General features: G+C 38.2%; 1 protein-coding gene across 6 annotated transcripts in view; it reads left to right on the plus strand.

The window, feature by feature from the left end:
- The window catches only part of RYR2 (ryanodine receptor 2), a 783,951-nt gene that overhangs the window by 732,081 nt on the left and 28,554 nt on the right, over positions 1-23,316 (plus strand). For all 6 annotated transcript variants that reach the window (XM_073011864.1, XM_073011860.1, XM_073011862.1 and 3 more), the window contains 10 exons: positions 1,454-1,535; positions 3,595-4,892; positions 5,870-5,937; positions 8,026-8,173; positions 11,277-11,363; positions 11,951-12,169; positions 13,674-13,804; positions 15,110-15,152; positions 16,312-16,445; positions 20,178-20,238. In XM_073011864.1, the coding sequence (XP_072867965.1) occupies positions 1,454-1,535; positions 3,595-4,892; positions 5,870-5,937; positions 8,026-8,173; positions 11,277-11,363; positions 11,951-12,169; positions 13,674-13,804; positions 15,110-15,152; positions 16,312-16,445; positions 20,178-20,238 (2,271 nt within the window). The remainder of the gene's footprint in view (positions 1-1,453; positions 1,536-3,594; positions 4,893-5,869; positions 5,938-8,025; positions 8,174-11,276; positions 11,364-11,950; positions 12,170-13,673; positions 13,805-15,109; positions 15,153-16,311; positions 16,446-20,177; positions 20,239-23,316) is intronic.

Genomic DNA, 23,316 nt, shown 5'->3' on the forward strand with positions numbered 1-23,316 from the left:
CTTGAACAGTTTTCAGTTAGAAACTATATTAGTGTTTGTTCAAGTCTTTATAGACCAAAGTTGAGGCCAAGTTGAGAAGAGGGCTCAGAGGTACCTGGCTAGAGTTTGGTGAAGGAGAGAATGGAGTTACTGGTGACTTGAGCCCAATAGAGAAATTCCTGTCTTTCATTTAATCACTAGGGATATTTTGGTAAGTAAAGGAGACCGACATGTACCAAATGTAGACCCTCACGAGAGAGTTCTCATCCTGATATTTCTCCATCAGGGTATTGACATCTGGTGCTACCTAGCACTTGTTCATGGTTTATAGTTTCCGTAACAGCTATTTAGAAAGAAAATGTCTCATCCTCCCAACACAGTAGGAATTTAGCTTCATATGTACCAAAATCTGAATAAAATGCCTTGTACAAATTTTTTAAAGAATAGTTTAAAAAAATAGATGAGATGTAAAGTTACGCAGATGTAAGTATGATCTGTATTTCCAGGGACTGTAGCTAAGCATACTGATGTTTAGACACAATATGTCTTTGAAAAAGAATGTTTCTTTATGTTAAAAAATCAAAAGCAAAAACAAAATTTTAACCAGAGTAATATTGGAAAGCTTAATCAAATTGGTAAATAAGATACATTGTACAATATTAGTACAATGTTGTACTAATAGGTAATACCTGTGTAGGTTGTTGGTTAATTTGTCTAACAAATAAATTTATAAGTTTATCTTCTATGGTGCTTATATGCCTATATTTTTCTATGTGAAGTTGATTTTTACATAATAGCACCTAGAAGAAGTTAGAAAGTTAGAAGAAAAAAATGCGGGCTTTTCAAATAAAAGATAGATGGATGTCAAATGTGCAGAAGCTCTTGAGTCTTGCTTGGCATTGGAGAATATACCACTGTTATGGTTCTTTCATATTATTGCTAGATATGTTCATTGTCCGTACAAATACTTTCTTTTTTCTGAGATGCAGTCTTGCTCTGTCACCTGGGCTGGAGTGCAGTGGGGTGATCTCTGCTCACTGCAACCTCCACTTCCCAGGCTCAAGCAATTCTCATGCCTCAGCCTCCTGAGTAGCTGAGATTACAAGTGTGCACTACCATGCTTAGCTAACTTTCTGTATTTTTAGTAGAGATGGGATTTTGCCATGTTGCCCAGATTGATCACAAACTCCTGAGTTCAGGTGATCAGTGCACCTCGGCCTCCCAGAGTGCTGGGATTACAGGCGTGAGCCACTGTTCCTAGCCTACAAATACTTTAAAGAACATTAGCTGAAATCAGTAATACTTTTTAATTGTGAAGTATAACTATTTTTAATATTTGACCCTCCTTTAGTTCCATAATGCTTCACATGCTTACTATTTATTGCCAGAGCAGTATCTTTCTGTGAGAGTAATTATGATGTTCTTGCTGCACAGTTTTCTTGCATTATCTCAAATGCAATGTTAATATTTTCAGGATTCCAGTCAAATTGAACTTTTAAAAGAATTAATGGATCTGCAGAAGGATATGGTGGTCATGTTGCTGTCCATGCTAGAAGGTAGTTTTGACTTATATACTTTTAAATTCCCTTTATTATTTTATTTAAAGGATCAGCATGGGCTTGCTTATGGAATCAGAGTGTAGCATAGAATAAAATAACACTAAGATATGATAGATGTCTTGGATTTATTGCTGGCTTATTATTCTTTTTCTCATAATAGTTTTTTTTTTAAGGGAGATCCTGCATGTCTCAGTTTACATATCTACAGAATGAAAATGGTACTTTATAACAACACTTTTCATTTCATAGTGATATCCTAAAAAGTAAGCTCTCCAGACAGTCTATAAAGAATATTTTATTTGTTAGTGTGTTTGTCCATAAGCGGTGGGGGTTTCGGACATCTGAAATCCACATTGGATAACCTCCAGCGGTGTAAGCTGCTTGCATAATCAGTGGGGATTTTGGACATTGGGATAATGTCCAACTGGGTAAGCTGCTGCTTTGAAAAGACCACAGAGTCACTCCTTTGGGTTCTTAAAGCCGTGGCACTGCGGGGAAAGCCTCTGTCCCCCAAGGATGCTGGCAGTCGTAGTCTTGTTCTCCCCACCACAGCCTGTTTTTTTTTTTTTTTTTTTTTTTTTTTTTCCCTGTAGCAGGCAGGAAACGTAGTGGTTAAGAGCTTGGGCTCCAAATCCGCCGCCAGAGTTTAAATCCTGACTTCCTTACCTCTGGGTGGTATGACCCTTGGACCAGCTGCATCTCCCTTTTTTCAGCTTCCTCTTCTGCAAAATAGAAATGATAGATTGATGTGAGAATTCAGTGGAATCCTATAAATACAACCAAAACAACTGAAAGATGTTTGGTATTACGGTGCCTATCACTTTTTCTTCTTCCTATTTTCTCTCCGAGTCTGCCACACATGGCATAACTCCACTTTAGTTAACAGAGGCAGTTGTCATGCCTGGTGCTAGGACTTTGAAGTGGCAGCATTTGCTTAAAGCCCTTAGTTGGCAGCAACAGTAGCCACTTTATACCCTTTAAGCACAGGATCCATTTTTCCATGCATGGCCCCGATTCAAATTTTGGGTTAAATACTAACAGCAGCAATAATAACCGCAGCAGCAGCAACCACAGCAGTGACTTAAAACCATCTTCATAATGTGCCAGGTACTGGATTAAGTGCTTATGTAATCCTAGTGACAAGTTTATGAGTTCAATGGTATTATTATCTCAAGTTTGCAAATGAGGAAACTGAGGTACACAGAGGCTAAGAAATCTGCCCACATTGCCGAGCACATCAAACCTGGATTCAAACCCAATGATGGAGCTCCAGATCGCACACTGTTAACACCACGGTGCTTACTGCTTCCCAGATTGACTCTGTGGACCTCTGACCAGCGACCTTTCTTCTCCTGCCTGTCTTTGTGTTATATCACACATTCTGTTCAATGAATAAAAGCACTCTGTAATCCTGTAGTTCAGGAATCTACCATTTTCTCACTATACAACACAAATCATGAAGAAATGTAGAAAGGTGCTTTCCATTATGAATCAGAAAAAGCGTACAGTTTGCTCTCAGCATCTGGTCTGAAGACCTGACACTAACCTTTAATAATTAAGTCACAATGGGCCCATTTTAATTTAGTCTTGTTGAACTTCAATTTCCTCATCGGCAAAATTAGGGTTAACAAAAAGTACCCGCCTTACGTATGAACGTTAAATCAGATATTGTCTATGATAGTGACTTTTCAACTCTAAAGGGCTGAGCAAATGTTTATTTTTATTATTAATATGAAACTTGATTTTAGTTGCTGGCTCTTTGGCTCATTTTCTTTAAAACATGTTGCTTCTTTGATTAATTTGAGGGGAAAAATGTCAACTTTTGTTGAAACATTTTATGTATGTCAGTCTAATTACCTTGTAAATAGTGTTATGCATGTTTGTGTAATCACTTTTCAAACTATAGTTTATAAATAATTATCTTTTTATAGAGTGAGAGATAAACCAGGACATATCCTTGATTCAGATGTTATTAAAGATCTATATTGTTATTTTCTCTATAATCATTGATTTTGTTACAGTTTCTTGTAAACAAATGCAATTGCTTTACCACCAGGTAATGTTGTTAATGGAACGATTGGCAAACAGATGGTAGATATGCTTGTGGAATCTTCCAACAATGTGGAGATGATTCTCAAATTTTTTGACATGTTCTTAAAACTGAAAGATTTGACGTCATCTGATACTTTTAAAGAATATGACCCCGATGGCAAGGGAGTCATTTCCAAGAGGGACTTCCACAAAGCGATGGAGAGTCATAAGCACTACACGCAGTCAGAAACGGAATTTCTTTTGTCTTGTGCGGAGACGGATGAGAATGAAACCCTTGACTATGAGGAGTTCGTCAAACGCTTCCACGAACCTGCAAAGGACATCGGCTTCAACGTCGCCGTCCTTCTGACCAACCTCTCTGAGCACATGCCCAACGATACCCGACTTCAGACTTTCCTAGAATTAGCAGAGAGTGTCCTGAATTATTTCCAGCCCTTTCTGGGCCGCATCGAAATCATGGGAAGTGCCAAACGCATCGAGAGAGTCTATTTTGAAATCAGTGAGTCTAGCCGAACCCAGTGGGAGAAGCCCCAGGTCAAGGAGTCCAAACGACAGTTCATATTTGATGTGGTCAATGAAGGAGGAGAAAAAGAGAAGATGGAACTCTTTGTGAACTTCTGCGAGGACACCATCTTCGAAATGCAGTTGGCAGCTCAGATCTCAGAGTCGGATTTGAACGAGAGGTCAGCGAATAAGGAAGAAAGTGAGAAGGAGAGGCCGGAAGAGCAGGGGCCGAGAATGGCTTTCTTCTCCATTCTGACGGTCAAGTCGGCCCTGTTTGCACTCAGGTACAATGTCTTGACCCTTATGCGAATGCTCAGTCTGAAGAGCCTGAAGAAGCAGATGAAAAAAGTCAAAAAGATGACCGTGAAGGACATGGTCACGGCCTTCTTTTCATCCTACTGGAGTATTTTTATGACCCTCTTGCACTTCGTGGCCAGCGTTTTCAGAGGCTTTTTCCGCATCATTTGCAGCCTCCTGCTTGGAGGAAGCCTCGTCGAAGGTGCTAAAAAGATCAAAGTTGCAGAACTCTTAGCCAACATGCCAGACCCCACTCAGGATGAGGTTAGAGGAGATGGGGAGGAGGGAGAGAGGAAAACCCTGGAAGCCGCCCTGCCCTCTGAGGATCTGACCGACTTAAAGGAGCTGACAGAAGAAAGTGACCTTCTTTCGGACATCTTTGGCCTGGATCTGAAGAGAGAAGGAGGACAGTACAAACTAATCCCTCATAATCCAAATGCTGGGCTCAGTGACCTCATGAGCAACCCAGTCCCCATGCCTGAGGTGCAAGAAAAATTTCAGGTAATTTATCTCTAAGTCACAGTAGCATTCTCTCTGGACTTCAGGGGGGTATAATAGATGATCATTAGACCAGGTTCCATGCTACTGCCAGAACGGTGCTACCTACGTGACTTGAATTTCCAAAGAGAAATGCTTTTTGGTAGACAAAGTTAGTGTTGAGTCCTTATGAATTATTACATTATCTTAAATTATTAAGGTGTAAGCTTCAGTACCCACCCTAACTGGAGCCTACATCTTTCTCCACTTTTATATACTTTTATATGCACATTTGAAAAGTTGGAAAAAGAAAGAAAACTTCTCGATGCCTGTAGTGGCATTATCCTCACAGAGCATTGAAATTTTCTCCTCTGTTCTGTGATTCTCTTTGGCCTGTTTTCATTGTATGTTCTTTGTAGTCATTAGTCCATAGAGCCATCAGTCCATCCATAAATATGGCATATTTACTAAGTGTCTGACACCACTGGGTATCATAAGGAATTCAAAGGTAAGATGGGGTCACTGCCTTCAAATTACCTTAAAAAGAGATAAAAACTAACACACATGAAGAAACTAGAAAATGATTAACTGTTAAATAGTATAGGCAGGGCAGTAGGGGTTGCTTATCTTGAGAGAATGGCAATGCCAGTATGGTTTAGTTAGATAGGAATGAAGAGGTAGGACTTAAATTGGCCTCAAAGGATGAGTAAGATTTTAGTAGGTGGTTAAGATAAAGAAGGGTATTTCTGAAATGAGAAAAGAGAGTAAAAAGGAGTCCCAGAAAGTTTGTCCCTACTGCTGGCGCAGTAGGTCAGTGTGCAGAAGAAGTGGGAGATGTTTGGGAGATGATAAAATGAAAAACACGTGGCACTTTTATCGTGGTGTAAGCAAGAGGGTATCTTCTATAGGTTATGGTTTGACACATGGTCACATGGCTCCCTAAATTCATTCAAAGGTGATGGGTAATCCTGGTTTTTTTTTCCCGCATTGACTCATTCAAGGAACAGAAGGCAAAAGAAGAAGAAAAGGAAGAAAAAGAAGAAACCAAATCTGAACCTGAAAAAGCCGAGTATGTATAGTGTGCATATACTTTTCCTTCATTTCAGTTTGTCATTACATCTCTTTTTCTTGTACTCTGTCTTTGGGAGCCGCAAGGGAGAATCTCATATTGCCAAGAAGCCACAGAACTAATTCTGCCATCTCCGTGGAGAGGCTTTGATGGCGAGGACCTCAGGCCACAGGTAGTGATCACTGTAGATGCTCCCAGGGCTGCCATTCTAGTCTTTTCCTTTCATTCCATGTGGACCTCTGTTTGTGTGATTCCCTGTCAGCAGGAAAGACTTCAGGGATTCCATGGAATGCTGTTTGTAAGAGCACTCAGGGCCACAATTCTGTCTTTAAAAATCACTCATGTATTTCTGTCCTTTTCAAGGAGGGAGGAAACAAACATTCCAAATGCACCTTCATAGAATCCTGCAGAGTGATGCTCCTTAAACCATAGACCTAGGGCCACATGCATAAAACTCACCAGGAGAGTTGGTTAAAACTAACATTCCAACATAAAGTATTAAAAAAAAAAAAAAAAAAAAAAAAAAACTAACATTCTTGGGCCCCAAACTATAGACCCAGGGCCACATGCATAAAAATCCCCAGGAGAGTTGGTTAAAACAAACATTCCTGGGCCCCAGGGCATAGATCCTGCCTCAGCAGGTCTGCTGTGGGGCCTGGGAACCTTCATTTTCACCAACACTCCTGGTATCAATGCAGCAATAAAAAAGAGCTGGATGTGAGGCGATGGAAATGCATAACTACCTCATAACACCAGGTTTCTGTGAATAATCGAAGCCTGCATCTTTCTCCACGTTTATAGAATTTTATACGCACATTTGAAAAGTTGGGGGAAGAAAGGAAGCTTTTAGGTGCCCGTAGTGCCACTATTCTCCCATAGCGTTGAAATTTTCTCCTCTGTTCTGTCATTTTCTTTGGTCTGTTTTCATCGTATGTTCTTTGGAGTCAGCACTATGCATTGTCATAGACCTTACACTATTGGGTCTGTTGTAAAAATGGTCACATAAAAAGTAGACATATAACAAATAACAGCAAGACAGGCATTTCAATGGCAATTCTTTAATATCCACCTCATATGAGTTAAGTATAGCTTATATATTAATATTTCTGGTTTATGTATTAATACATATGACTTCACTTTAATTTAATGAAGGATATTTTGTACCCAAAGGATATCAAATGTCAATTCTTCTAATTCCATTATTGTCTGGAATTAATATAACATTACTATAATTCACTTAATATGTTCTATTTAATGAAATTAATTACAATTAATATATGTCAAAGTGTGAGTATAATGACACACTTTATACATGTGAACAATTAAGTGTGTAGGCCTCTGATTTTAAATCTTAATGGCAAATGTTAAAAATTGTGCATTAAAATTACAGGCTGGGTGCGGTGGCTCACGCCTGTAATCCAGGCTGGGTGCGGTGGCTCACGCCTGTAATCCAGGCTGGGTGCGGTGGCTCACGCCTGTAATCCCAGCACTTCGGGAGGCCGAGGCGGATGGATCGTGAGATCAGGAGTTCATGGTGACCAGCCTGGTGAACATGGTGAAACCCGGTCTTCTACTAAAAATATAAAAAAGTTAGCCAGGCATGGTGGCACATCCTTATAATCCCAGCTACTTGGAAGGCTGAAGCAGGAGAATGACTTGAACCCAGGAGGTAGAGGTTGCAGTGAGCTGAGATGGTGCCCCTGCATTCCAGCCAGGGTGACAGAGCAAGACTCCTTCTCAAAAAAAAATTTGAAATTATAATTTAAAAATAGGATATGTTGGACAGTCACAGCAAAGTCAGTCTTCATTTTTTTTTAATGTTTTATTGCAGAATTGGAAGGTATCTGCTATGTATAAAGTCAAGCCTATAAAATGTCCTCTATATTTCAGCTTCATAGAATCTGTGATCAACAGGAACTCTTACCCCTGATTCTAAAATTCAGAATATTATTGTTCACCAGAAAAGAAATTAGTTTTCAGAAGTGATACAATGGTCTAAAGTATTTGTTCACTTGGGTAATTTTCCACAACACCCGTTTAGTTCTTTAGTTTCTGTGGAGCTTATGTTTTGTTCATCTGTTTTCACAGGGGAGAAGATGGAGAAAAAGAAGAGAAAGCCAAGGAAGACAAGGGCAAACAAAAGTTGAGGCAGCTTCACACACACAGATACGGAGAACCGGAAGTGCCTGAGTCAGCATTCTGGAAGAAAATCATAGCATACCAACAGAAACTTCTAGTAAGATGTTTTAGAATGAATATTGTTACTGATATAGTACAATACCATAATAATTTAGGCTCAGTAAATATTTGCTGACCTCTCCCTGAGTGACAATTAGGGAACCAGGTTAGCCCAGCACATGTTCGATTTGCCCGTTGTAGTGTGTTTATCTTTTATAGTGAATGTATCTGGCCCACCGCTCCCTACTGTCAAACCCATGACCTCTACTCATGTTCACACTCCCTGAAACCCTTTCATTTGGTTCCTGCCAGGACAGTACTCCCAGTGTCTGCCCACAAAGACACTAGAATAAAAATATTCTGAGGACCTGCAACAGATTTTAAAGCAAGATGTGCCTTCTAGGGCACAAGTAATTCAAATTAATGTTCCAGAACTCGATTAGTCAGTATTTCTATAACATCACCCTTTTACTTAAAAATCCAGGTATAAAAATATTAGCTAATTGAGCCACTTTCCATTGATAATAAGAAAGTCTATTCAAAAGTATTCTTTAGAAAGAGGGATTACAGTTCTTTATGTAGTGTCCTGTACATTTTGCAGAGGTGTTCCCCTAATTAGTAAAGCACACATTCATATTTGGAAAACAAAGAAAAAAGGTATAGCTCTGTCTAGTCATATTGATCTTGAAATTCTTAAAAATATTGTTTGAAAGGCCTTTTATAAGCATGCGTGTGTAATGTCTCATATATACACATACATGGGTATCTCCTTTTCCTACATGCTTATCTCCTATCCTTTTCCTCCTTTGTAAAAATTATACATATGTATCGATATATGTATAATTTTTATAATTATGTGTATATATGTATAATTTTTATAAATTTTTATAATTTTCATAAAGGAGGAAAAGGATAGGAGATAAGCATGTAGAATCCACCTATAAGAGGTACTGACCAGTGATGTTAGACCTAGAAATTAAGAACAACAACCCTCATAATAAAGCCATTTGAACAGCAGGATCATATTTAGTATTTTATAGCCCTTGAGAAATCAAAAATTGACAACCCAGAAACTCAATGGACTGTAGAATTTCTCTTATAAGGAAAGTGGACTGTCCTCAGTAATTATATATTCTAAATGCGTATCTTTAAATATGTTTATGTATTATGTATTTTAGGCAAATTAATTTAGTTGTAACTACATTTTCCTAAACCATCTTGTATTTTTCCCTATATTACGTAATACAGAATACATGGAACATAAATGTTTCCTAGATAACTCTGAGTAATTATTAATTTGGTATGCCATAGTGGCTTCCATGGCTGCAGGTATAGTTCTATTACAAATGGTTTAAAGGTTGAATGGGCTCCGCACTACCCCAGTGGGTTCCTGAAGAATGTGTTTAACTACAGTTGTGTAAACCAAGTAGTTGAGATTTTGCTTCCAGCTCTCACTGTGCCAGGGTTCACATGTTCTGTTGTCTCTGCACAGCTCCTCCCTTTTCCTGCATCTCTTTGCTATCTTTCTCGGCTCACCGATTTGCATGCACGTGACCAATCATGGCCACATCCGTCTAACAAAGGCCCCCTTTCCCCTAAGTGAGAGCTCAGGCTAGCTAACTCAGCCTCTGTGACCCAGATCCACCTTCCAAGGAGAACCAGTGAAACTGACCCAGTCTGGGTGTGGTGGACAGCCTTGTTCCAGTAATCTCTGGCAGTAAAGATGGGGTCCTGTGTGGGGCAATGACACGAACAGAGATGGGGTGTGTACACAGAGCGGATATCATTCCGAGGTGTTACATTTGGATGTAGCTTTATTATGGTAAATCCCCTGGTATATCCCCTTATATTGACATCTCCCACTTAATATTAAAACAAGTACTTAATGTCCACCATAACCTATTACTTCAAACCCACTTCTCGAGGCTTTATTTTTTCCCAGCCCAATAAATTGTACCAGCGGTTCACTTAGTTGCTCAGGCTGCCAAATTCAGAGGTTATCATCTTTGAAGCCTCTTTCTCACCTTAAATACAACCCAACGATAATTCTTCTCAGCTGTTCCAAATACATCGAAGTCTACCCAGTTCTTGCCATCTCCACAGGTACCATTCATGGTGGTCCAGCCCACCACCATGAACCTCACGGCTGCCTGACGTCTGGTGTAACTTACTTTCTGACTGGTCCTCTTGCTTTCACTCTTGTTCTACTACTATCAGTTTTCCACATAGTAGCTGGAGTGGTCCTTCCAAATCATGATCCAACTGCACCAAGCCCCCCTCAAATCCTCTAATAGCTTCCCATCCCACCTAGACTAAAACAATAATTATACTAGAATATTACATTTATTATAATGATATAATAATTATAATATTAATAACAAACGTTCCCTATATTAACATTTCATCCGCAAAGCGCACTTGAGAGTTAGGTCTATTGTTATCCCACTTCACATTCAGATGAGCAGAGTGATGCTACAGAAAACATTAAGTCATTTGTCCATATCCCACACTAGGAAATGGAGGCAGGCAGCCTTCATATCCAGGCAGTGAGGCCTCAGAGGTTGTAAACTGAACCACCACACTGTCAAAGACAACCTTTATCAGAAGCCTACACAACCCTGCCCCCTGCTCGCCTGTTTGATCATAGCCCCCTGCCACCCCCACACACCAGTCTCCCTTCTTCTCACTGTGTTTCCTTCTATTTCTCAAACACACCGACATCACTCCTAACTCAGGGCCTCTGCCCTTGTTGCTCCTGTCTTTGACACACTCTTTCACCAAATGTTTGCATCACCTGCTCCCCTCCTGTATTCAGGCCTCTCTGTTCAAAGCTCACCTCCTGAGATAAATCTTCCCAGACCAGCACCGTCTAAAATAGCACCCCTATTCCCTAAGCTCCTAACCTGATGTAGTTTTCTTCTTAGTATTTAACGTTCTCTGAACTTATGTTTTTCATTTGTGGGTATGCTTTTTTATTCTTTATCTCCTCCATGGTGGCAGAAATATTCTCCCTCACTGTTAGGTCTGCAGCACCAAGAATGGTGCTTGAAACAGTAGCCTTGCAATCAGTTGTTTGGGGTAAATGAATGAATGCTTTATTTAAATTGCAGATTTCAAGTCTGTTGATTCAGTGACCTTCTCATAATGTTTTTCACCCTCAGAACTATTTTGCTCGCAACTTTTACAACATGAGAATGTTAGCCTTATTTGTCGCATTTGCTATCAATTTCATCTTGCTCTTTTATAAGGTATGTACATCTTTGTTTTAATAACTGGTATAAAACTACAAATAGAAATGAATGTAAAGATTTCACAATGAACATATCTACTACTGCTAGTGAACGTGTCTAAACCTATTATGAAATACTGATGCCTAGGCACTGATATCACTGTTATCTAGGAAGGCAAGATTTGTTCCTGAGAAGTAAGAAATGCCTCAACTGAAGGGCATTTGATTTAGCAGAGGGCTTACCCACAGTATTCCCAGCCTAATTTAGCTGAATATCTTACTTGTGATTATGTCTGGGTGTGGCATACCTGTATTATATTACATTCTTTTATAATTAAGAAGAGAGCTTAGCCATCTAATTTTTTTCTTGCATGCACTGGAATCCTCAGAACTTTTGGTTGAATAAGAATGAATTTTAAAAGTATGTTCACTACTTGCCTTTGGTTTTTGAAAAGCTATTGTTTTTAGCCTTTGCTATTAGTCCTTTCATTATGCAGTAACTTCACATTCAACTATTTGCTAAAAAGGCTATATTTCTTTTGTCTTTTGCTTGCAATGATATCCTAGATGCAGCAAATTGACTCTACTTTAAATGCTTTGAATCAGGTCTCCACTTCTTCTGTGGTTGAAGGAAAGGAGCTCCCCACTAGAGGTTCAAGTGAAAATGCCAAAGTGACCAGCCTGGACAGCAGCTCCCATAGAATCATCGCAGTTCACTATGTACTGGAGGAGAGCAGCGGCTACATGGAGCCCACGTTGCGTATCTTAGCTATTCTCCACACGGTCATTTCCTTCTTCTGCATCATTGGATACTACTGCTTGAAAGTAAGATAGTAAGGCACCAAGGTACCTCTGTGTGTGTGTGTGTGTGTGTGTGTGTGTGTGTGTGTGTGTGTGTGTGTGTGTGTGTGTGTTGCAGGCTGGACCTCTGGAGAAGCAGATTCTGAACTGGAAATGTTGTGTACAAAGTTTCTGACGGAATGCTCCATGAATCAACGTGCTTGGGGCAAATGGAGGAAGCAGGATGGGACAGAGGGGAAAGTTGGGCTACTGTAGACACAGCAGGTGCAGTCTCCCAAGCTGGGATGCCCCTTCAGGGCTGTCCTGGCCTGAGGCATTGGAGCCTGGCCATTTTATGTCTGCATTGACTAGTCTGCCCTGGGAAGGGGCTATGGTCATCAGCTGTCTTAAAGTAGCTTTCTTTCATGTACTGATAATTATTCACATAGAGAATTTCGCCTATAACGGCCCTACAGAAGTAAGAGCTCACCCACCCACTATGTCTCCTGGTAATGCAGTGATACTCCAGTATATTAAGACTTACAGAAATACATTGTATCGATCCTAGGAGTCATTTTATTGTTTTGTTATTAGGGAAGTATCTATTGCTATTCTTGGCAGAAATGCCTCATGATTTGTCGCACTTCACCCAGAAAATAATGCAGCTTTATCCCTAGAGGCCTGCCAAGGGAACAATATAATTTGGTGAATAGAACCCAAGATAATCTCTCTGAGTGCTCAAGGCTGCCCATTACCTGTGCAAACCTCTTTATCTTTTCCTAGCAAGGCGCCTTTTCACTGTGATGCCTTTATTTCACTTTCACCACCCTCTGCCTCTGGTTGTAAATCTTGCAGAAGACATTTGAAAAAACCAGGGCTCAGCAAAAGACTAGAATGTAAAGTGTTCTTCAGGAACTCCTTTCCTCCCGTTTATTCTGTTTTATGGGAGTGCATATTCTTGGCTATTTCCAAAATATCTGTGTCTGTGTGCTGTCTGTGCCTTGTGTAAAGTCTGTCCATATAAAAAGAGGATCATTATGTTCTGGAGATATTTTGACAAAGATTTTTGCTGATGTTGAAATTCAAATGTATCTCAAATTAGTATGTGGTGGTCCTGAGCATGAAATTATTAAAGAGGTTGCTCAAATGAAACTGCACTTTAGTAGCATGCATTTGGGAACACTGCTGCAATTGCTAAATTTTATTTCATTCATTCATGTTGAGAGATATATGTAAAAAGAAAATGATTTTGCCTAATCATCTTTTCGTCTTTGAAGTTTAAAAATGATTTAATTAGTGTAATTATCTATAAGCCCCTATGTGTTTAAAAACATGCATATATGTAATATCTATTCTATCTTCTGTTTTTCCAAAACCTTCTAGATGCTTCTTCCTGCTTGAATATAGCCGATTCATTTTCATTCCATTGTTACCTTCCTGGAAGTACACAGGAAATATTTCTTTCCAAAAGCTGTTTTGTAAAGATAGTGACCACAAGAGATGCCAGTAAATCTAAACTAATTTTAACATATTTATTTTTCCTGTGTAGGTCCCATTGGTTATTTTTAAGCGAGAAAAGGAAGTAGCACGGAAATTGGAATTTGATGGGCTTTATATTACAGAACAGCCTTCAGAAGATGATATTAAAGGCCAGTGGGATAGACTCGTAATCAACACACAGTGAGTAAAGAATTATATGAGACATTTCTGTACTCACAAATTTCTAGACATGAAAATACTTGGTTGGAATTCCTGCAGATTTGTCAAAAGTTTAGCAGAGGTGAATAATAGTTATATATTCAGTCAAGAAAAATCTAAAGACTCAGTGCCGTCAGCCTCTTTAATGGATGTCCTCAATTTTTGCCCTCTGAGTTCTGAATTCCTTAATCAAAAATGGCTTAGAGTTCATTTCCACAGCACTGATGGAACTTCACATCCATTACTCAGCGTTCAGGGATGTGTGTAACAGAAAGTACATGACCTGCAGGCAGGGTTATCTCATCCAAAAGCAGAGGAAGCAAAAATTATTCATTAAGGAAAAAGTTGTAGCATTAAAGGAAAACATATTGAATTTTACACCTTGAATATATCTGAGTTATCAACTTTCAGTACCATCAAGCGGCCTAGCATGAAAGTAACTAAATGTTAGGACATGGTGTAAAATGTAAGACAGAAAAACAAAAGCTTTTTCTATCCAATAATTGTTTAGCCCTGTGAGATCAAGATCCAAACTACCAGCTGCTGTTCTGAATATAAATCCATCACAAAAGTATAATTTTTCACTGTAAAAAGAATTAGTACCGCAATAGTTGTAATAGTTTATGTTTACTATTCAAGAGTGAAATCTTTTTAAAATTGTGATTAGTTTTGCTTATTAAAAAGTTATTTGCTAATGGGTTCTGAGTTGTCAAATGGAGATGATTTATTTATACATGATACATGTTTATTCTAAATGCTAAATGCTTTGTTTAGCAATTCTACCATTAATACTAAGTCTAAACAAGTCATTCCCTTTAGGTAAACTCTTTATGTATTAGTTAAGGTGCTAGAGTTGTGCTTTGGTGCTAAGCTGGAAGTTTCTTTGAGGATAACTGGTAGGAAGAAGATTTTTTTTCTTCATAGGAATAACAATGACAGGTTTCTAGATACTTTAATTTTTAAAGGCAATTGATAAACAGGTCTATGTATTGATATGATAAAAACAAATAAGTAGCAATACTACCTAATAAATATTCTCATATTCTTCTCCATTAAAGTATCAGCTTATACACTTTTGTATATATTTACATGTTAATATTTAAAATAATATTCAAATACCTATGAGGCAGGAAATTATGTGATGTTAACCAAATTCATTGTAAGTTTACATGGATGGCAGGATATATGTTTACATATTATTTTAAGTATGCCATATATCCCAAATGATATGTTATTATTTGTCATTAAAAATAATACTATTTACTTCTATGCTTTTCTATATTTTAGGTCATTTCCCAACAACTACTGGGACAAATTTGTTAAAAGAAAGGTAATACTACTTGGAATCCTCTATATTTTTCTTAAAGCACAGTTCGGATTTTAATTTGATGTGATTCAGCTGTAGAATAAGATATCGAGGTATAATTTATCTGCCTATTAATGTCTCTCTTTTTTTTTTTTTTTTTTTGAGGCGGAGTCTCGGTCTGTCACCCAGGCTGGAGTGCAGTGGCACGACCTTGGCTCATTGCAACCGTGTAACCTCCGCCTCCTGGGTTCAAGCGATTCTCCTGCCTCAGTCTCCTGAGTGGCTGGGATTACAGGCGCCCGCCACCACGCCTGGCTAATTTTTGTATTTTTAGTCGAGACGAGGTTTTGCCATGTTGGCCAGGCTCCGACTCCTGACCTCAGGTGATCCACCCGCCTTGATCTACCAAAGTGCTGGGATTACAGGCATGAGCCACCACATCCGGCCAAATACGAATTTCCAGAATAGCACATAATGGCCGGGCGTGGTGGCAAGCTGAGGATGGTGACAAGGTTGCAGGTCCTGGTGTTACTGAAGAATTGCTGGAGTCAGGATACTCAGGGGAGTGGGGTGGAAAGATGGGCATTGTGGTCAGAGAGTTGAAGGGTTGAAATTGAGAGCATGGAAGAATGCCACCCCGTGATGTGCCCCCTGTTAGCATGCAGAGGTCTATGCAGAGGATCATTGGCTGGGGAGTCAGGCATGGCCTGGTTGCTTTCTGGACCCCATCTCTTGCTGAGTTTAGCAACCTTAGGCACATTACACAAAGTTTTCTAAGGTACAGTTTCTTTATCTACAGACTATCAATAACATGAAACCTACATATTGTGACAGTCACATGGAATGAAGCATAATTTCTGACACAAAGTATTAATTTAGTAAAGGTCACTCTCGTTCCATTTCCCTCCATTTCTTATGCTTTTATTTCAGCTCATCATCTTCCTTGGTATGTCTCCCTCTCTTGAATGAGAGAGAAATCTTATTCCTCAGACAGGTATTACGTAAAATGCAGTGAATTTGTTTAGACCTTAAGCATGTGATCACAGATGAGCCATAAACTAGATTTTAGGTGACTGTTAGGGCTAATATACAGTAAGTATAAAAATGATTAGATGTTTTATACACACATATAGATATTATTTAATGGTTGAAGCCAATAAAATGCTTTTTCTCATACCCCAAGGTAATGGATAAGTACGGAGAGTTCTACGGTCGAGACAGAATTAGTGAATTACTTGGCATGGACAAGGCAGCTCTGGACTTCAGTGATGCCAGAGAAAAGAAGAAGCCAAAGAAAGACAGCTCCTTATCAGCTGTGTAAGTGTTACTTCGGCTCTATCCTACAGACTTAGATTGAAAAGGGAAAACATTAATACATTTCTAAACTTGTGCATTGATTTCCTTTCCTTTAATGTCAGAAGAATAGACAGATGAGGAAGACAGAATGTATATAAAGTCTACTTTTACACTTCTTGGTATTTGGAACTCTGGAATCATTGGATTTTTTTCTATTACTTTTGGAGGTACCTTTTAATATTTACAAGAGAAAAGAAAGACTATTCATGTTTTTGACTTAATTGGCCTTCTCTGTCTTTAAATGATCCTTAAATCTAAGTAAAACACACACAAAAACTCAATATATGGCTGATTTCTGGTAATTCCTGTTTGAAAAAATATTAGTTCCCTTTTCCAAAACGTAAGAAAATTATGTAGCCCTTTTATTTACAATGTTCAGAGGAACTCATATTACTTTATTATAATTATTGTATTTTTTTGAATAGCAAAGGCTTAGTATGTCAGAAATAATATCCTGTGATACTATTACTTGTAAAGTTTACTTCAAATTGAAACACTCTTTATATACTGCTTTCATGGAATAATGTTTTTAAACCAGTTGAGTTGAATGTCCCTGAGTTTAAATGTCACACACACACGCACACACACACACACACATATATATTGTGAGTGTAGAGATATATACATACATCCATCTAGCAAATTTGATCAACTGAATCTCTGGAATAAAAGTAAAACATGCTTTTAAAAATGTAATTGCTTGTTGTAGTCACTTAATGATTCTGGAAGAAACAATACTTTGTCTTAACATGATTGGGGATGTGATGGTTACTTTGAAAACGTATTTATGGTTCTGTGAAGCAGTATTATTTTCTTAGAAAATCTGTTACCTAGCATTAAAAAGATAGTTTGGTTGGCCTATCTCATTAGTCATATTGTTTTTATCTATCTGAAAACTTATTAGCGCTACTTGGGTCTTTAAAGTTAAGGTGAACTTGTTTTTGAACTTATTGTTGAAAAGAACTTAGATCAGCAAATGTGAATTAAGGTCCAAAATATTACTTGAGTACTCTAGGAAAACAAATGTATATTTAAAGGTTGTGCCACTGCATGTGAAATCAAACACAGATGAGCAATCCTTAGGACCTGTGTCCCTTATGTTAGAAAAGTATAAAAAATATATATCATATGAAACAAGAACTAGGGTGTGAGTGAGGCTGAGCATCCCACAGACATTTTCAGATCCTTAATAAGCAATACCGAATTAAGTAGTTTTACTGATTTATGCATTTTCTATGGTCACATTTGTGACTCTAGAAAAAAAGTCTGAAAAAATAGAAGGGAAGTTTAGGCTGCTTTTCTGCTATGAAGAAATAGTTTTAAATTGGCATAGTTTTCTACCATTATACATAGTGAATGTTTGTAAGTAAGTTTGACCCCTAGCAAAGTACCAAGAAGTTCATATAGCATTTAATGCCTTTACATATGGAGAATAAAATTAGAAGAATAAAGTTCTGGTAAATAATGTACAACTAGGAAAAAGATTTACATATAACGTCTCTTTAAAGCATTTAGGAAGGTCAGGTTTTAAAAGATCCGATTTATATATGAACCCTATCTTAATGTGAACATTGAAATACAAGGATGATTTATATATTTATTTCTCAAACACATAAGGCTTGGTATGTGCACCTTTAAATAAGTGGCCAGCTCCATTTCTGGGGGTGGAATAGCTGCAAGCAGTCAGAAAGTCTGCATTTGTGTCCTCATTGGGGAGGAAAGGAGATCATGTTTCAAAACATCTAGCAAAACTAAGCTTCCTGGTTATAGTTTACCCTTGACTGGAGCTTTGGCATCCTCCCGCCCCCGCGACCAGGAAGACCGTGTTCTGATTGGCTTAGCTCAGCCATGGCCCTGCCCCAGGGGTGGGGTCAGCCTCACCCAAACAGCATGGCTACCACTTACGGGTGAGAAATGAGTGGGGTGTGCTGCTGTGTGATATTGATGGTATACTGTCACACTAAAGTATGCTAGAGATGGAAAATAACTCTGAAGAATAATTTTTAAAATAAAATAAGAAACCACCATAGGAAATTCATATATCCTGATATAAACCGTTATTTTTAGATTGCTTTAATGTAAAATAATTATGCTCTCATGCAAATTACTCCATTTTTTTCTCCCAAGTCTTCCTTTTTTAATTTAAGAAAAAACATTCTTATATTGAAACCTGTTGTAAATATTTGTGGAACTTTTTTTAAAGGCTCCTGTGATAAAATTAATTCTAGTTCATAGATAACTTTATTTAAGGATAAAAATTTTTTTTAAATCCTGTACTAAGTTAACTGGGCCTTAACCCTTAATGAAAAAAAATCTCCTAAAAAGTCACCTTTGATAAAAAGTCACCTACTTATCTTAGCATTTATAATTTAAGATTAGCCTAATTAAAAGAAATGATTAAAGAAGGCAATAAAGACTAAAACATTGTCTAGAGAAACACTTTAGAAAATAATATTGCCATTATGTTATAATGCATTATTTCATATCAATTACTTAGAGCTGGAATATTGGAAAGGTTGGCAAAGTTATAATTTCTAGCCAGTAAATCAGTGGCAAGTTCTGAAAAATGGAAATTAACACGTATATTTTAATATATGTGTTTGTAATCTACAAAGACCACAAATATTTACTTTAGAATTTATTCATTCAACATATATGTATTTAGACATTCAGTGTGTGAGCTATTGTGCGTGGAGCTGGAGAGTTCACAGACTAGTGAGAGAGGCATATATCCACATACATGCATACACCAGCACCCACAACTGTAAGACAATGTAGGAAATAATAATAAAAGGAATTGTCTACAAAATGCTATGAGAACTGAGGGGAAGGGCTAAATTCCTGCTTGCATGGAAAAGGAAACAGAGAAGGTGAATTTTCTGGAAATGAAGTAAAAATAATTTAAAAGCCCTTTCATTTATAAAATAAGATAGTTGTAAAATAAATGTGTATATTTATGTTAGCTTTTATTATTTGAATCAAAAGTTACTCTGTTGGCATGCCATTGCAAGTGCATATAAAAGTTAGTGAGAAAATGTTTGATGTGTACATATGTTGGCCAATTTAGTACAGTTTTAAGGAATAAATGTTATATGTAGCTGGGCACAATGGTGCATGCCTGTAATCCCAGCACTTCGGGAGGCCAAAGCGGACAGATCACCTGAGATCAGGAGTTCAAGACCAGCCTGGCCAACATGATGAAACCCCAACTCTACAAAAAAAAAAAAAAAAAATAGCCAGGAGTGGTAGCGCATGCCTGTAATCCCAGCTACTCGGGAGGCTGAGGCACGAGAATCGCTTGAACCCGGGAGGCAGAGATTGCAGTGAGCCAAGATTGCACCACTGCATTCTGGTCTGGGTGTCTGAGTGCAACTCTGTCTCAAAAAAAAAAGAAAAAAGTTAATAGTGAATGTAGGAAAGGAAAAGGTGAAAAAGAAAGGACTATTTTTAAATAACTAAGACTAAGGTGATGGTGTTTTGGTTTCCAAGATCCTCTAAAAACACATCATGAAACTCTAGAATACAGTGTCAGAGTTGGCTCTCAGCTCCTCCCTTGGCATCTGGGATAGAACTAGTTTCCTTAGAAGGTTTCCAAGTCTTGTGCCATTGAATGTGAAGGCCGTCAGCTCTTGCAAGCCTATGAGTCTTTGATTAATGTGCATAACTACACTTTCTTTTTTTTTGTCATTGCAGACTGAACTCTATTGATGTGAAGTATCAGATGTGGAAACTAGGCGTCGTTTTCACTGACAACGTAAGCCTACTTCATTATCACAAAAGAAAATGCACTCTGATTAGATAAGTCTGTGGGAGTTCTGTAGATGGAAGGATGGTTATTTAGAAAATGTTTCAAATACCACCAGTTCACTGCATACAGACCAGATCTGGAGAGAGAGCCACAGAATGATATGATTAACGAGCCCATCTCTCATTCCATTTCTTTCAATAGCCGAAACATTAAAATGAGAATATATTTACACAAAAGAAAAACTGAGATGCAGATTTGTGAGTATGTTCATTAGGGTTTTAATTGGGCAATGGCATACTTCAGTTTTACAGACATTAAAAAGAAACTCCTAAATAATGTTCAAAGAACATTAATTGTGCTAAATTTAGGTTTTCCCCAAATTAAGCACATTAAATTATGGAGTTTTTATTTTATTCTCCTTTTACCAAATATTCTTTGGAGACTAAATATAGGGCCCTAATATATATCCAAATAAAATAGAAAAAAAAAATTACCTATTACTAAAAACCACCAGGTGTCTCAAGATTTCACTCTTTAATTTTAGCACTGACTTTTATAGTTAACATTAGTTCCATTCTCCTATTTAGAAGCCTTTGATAGCCCCCACATTCTCCTGCCTCTATCCTTACCCCTTCCCTCATCCAGCCATGGGCCCAGAACTCTGGGTGTCTTAGGAGCATTCTCTAGGAGTTCAAAATCATGTCTTCCAAGTATCTTTTGGAACTATAAACTATTAATACACTATCTTACAAATAATTTCTCATCCAAATGGAAGCAACTCCCCTGAATAACAAGAGGGCAACCTCAACTTTGGCTGTAATTGGCATTTTCCATTCAAGTGGCCAGTCCATCTGAAGTTCTGCCTGCTAAGCTCAGTCTTCCATGCCACAATATTTGCAGAGCCCACTTTTGCCCAGATGCAGCTTCTGCCCAGATGCAGCTTATCCATAATATTCATCTTGCTATGTATTTTTTTTGTCCTCTAGATAACTTGAGCATGGATAGATCCAGGACGGAGTCTTTCCTCAGACCGTTTTCTGCTACCTTAGTAGGCTTTTATCCACCTGCAGTTTCATGGCTTCTGTTTGGCCAATCACCTCTCAACATGTATTCATCCTTCACTATTACTGTGTCTCTCTGAAACATAGACAGGGTCACCAAATGAAATTCAGAATGCCTAGTTACATTTAAATGTTAGATAAGCAGAAAATAATATTTAGCATAGGTATGTCCCAAATTACTTCATGGGACATACCTAAACTAAAAATCACTTATTCTTTCTCTCTCATTCAAATTTAACTGTGCAGCAAGCACATATGTAGACCACACATGCACCTTTGGCCCAGCTTGTCATTTAGTTCCTTACTCATCTTATGCCCATAAATTTTCCTTTTCCTCAGTGTTTGCATTTCTCAATGGCTCATTAGATTAGCTCCATCTGAATGTCCCATGGCAAATTTTCATCTTCCTTTTCCTTTGCTCCTCCCCTCCAAATCCAGTCTTCAGTCTACAATTTTCTCTGTTAGTATTTTTCTTCTTCTTACTACCTAAGCTTAAATTATTCATATGGACTCTTCTTCTTTCTCCCTCCAATGCATGCATTTGATTATTTGCTGAATCTTGGTCCTGTTTGTGTCCTCTGTAATTCTCCCTTCTATCCTTACCATTTTTGCTGCTCTTTTGGGCTCTGGTAACCTCATCCTGGGGCTTGTCCAGTAGTCTTCTAATTTAATGGCTGTGCCACTTACAATGGTTTTAGGCGACAGCTTAACTGGAGCAAGCTCACTTCCTCATATATAAATTGGGGCTAAACATGCCTGTTCATCAGAGATCTTGCTAAAATAAAAAAGAGACCATGTGTGCAATTATATTGAACATTGAGCAGCACTTAGTAGGTGCTCCAGAAATTTTCCTAAAATGCCATTTTTCATAAACCATTATCCTCCTCATGATACTGCAGTGGCACTCAAGCTCCTGTGGGGTACACAAATGTCCTTTAACTTGCCCTCAAGCCTCTCCAACACTGTCACACTTCTCCAGCTTGATCTTGCAAAACAGGAACCCACCACTCAAACCAAATTTTCCTTCCCAAGCAAACTCTGCTTGGTCTTATCTCAGTGTGCTTTATTAAAATGCTATTTTCTTTTCTGCCACTTGACCTCTAGCTTCAGTTCCACATGGTCCTTGAAATCCTTTTCCTAGCTCAGCCTTCTCTTTTTGTTCTCTGTGAAAGATTAAGATATCTTACAGTCAAAATGAAGGTGTCCACCCCTTCCCCAAATGGGTAGCTTCTGACTCCACCAGCAAAACATCCCTTATGCAACAGAGACTGTAGTCCCATAAGTAAGAACAGCCACCGTATTTTTATTCAGCATTAGTCCCAGTCCTCCCCAAAAAGTATATTCATTTTCCAGCCTATGTGAATAATCCACATTAATTATAACCCAGGAGACTTCTACAACAGAACCAATTGTATTATTAGGTGTACTGTAGCTTTCAGTGACGTCATATGGTATTTGGGTTTCTCCTAGACTTACTGCGGCTCATGTAAGGTGAGATGCTTGGTTAATAAAACATGTAATTTCATAACTAGTAGGTCTCAGCAAACACTGATTTAGTGAGCAAATAAATGAAAAGCAAAGAAGGGAAGAAAAGGAGGGAGAGACAGTGACTGGTTCTTTGGTTGGCTGTAGAGCAAGGGTTCTTCTCTACTGGGGAACAGCTTTGTCTCCTAATGATGTTTGGCAATGTCTGGAGACATTTTTGGTTGTTATGACTCAGGGGAGAGGTGGGGTCGGTGCTATTGGCATCTAGTGGACGCTGCTTGCCATCCTACCATGCACAGAACAGCACCCGCAATAAAGCATTATCTGATCCAAAATATGAATAGCACCGGGTTGAGAAAGCCTGCTGCTGAATAGGAAGTCAATAAATATTTCTCTGTTGGAGGATAAATAAGAACAATGACAATTCTTAAAACACTTTAAAACTGTTTTAAAAGAGAATGACACTGACCTTTTCAGAACAAATTAAGTAAAAATAAAATACACAAAGAACAAGCTGATACAGCTAACTAGAATTATA

This window comes from Chlorocebus sabaeus, chromosome 25, assembly GCF_047675955.1.
Source record: "Chlorocebus sabaeus isolate Y175 chromosome 25, mChlSab1.0.hap1, whole genome shotgun sequence".
NCBI lineage: Eukaryota > Metazoa > Chordata > Mammalia > Primates > Cercopithecidae > Chlorocebus > Chlorocebus sabaeus.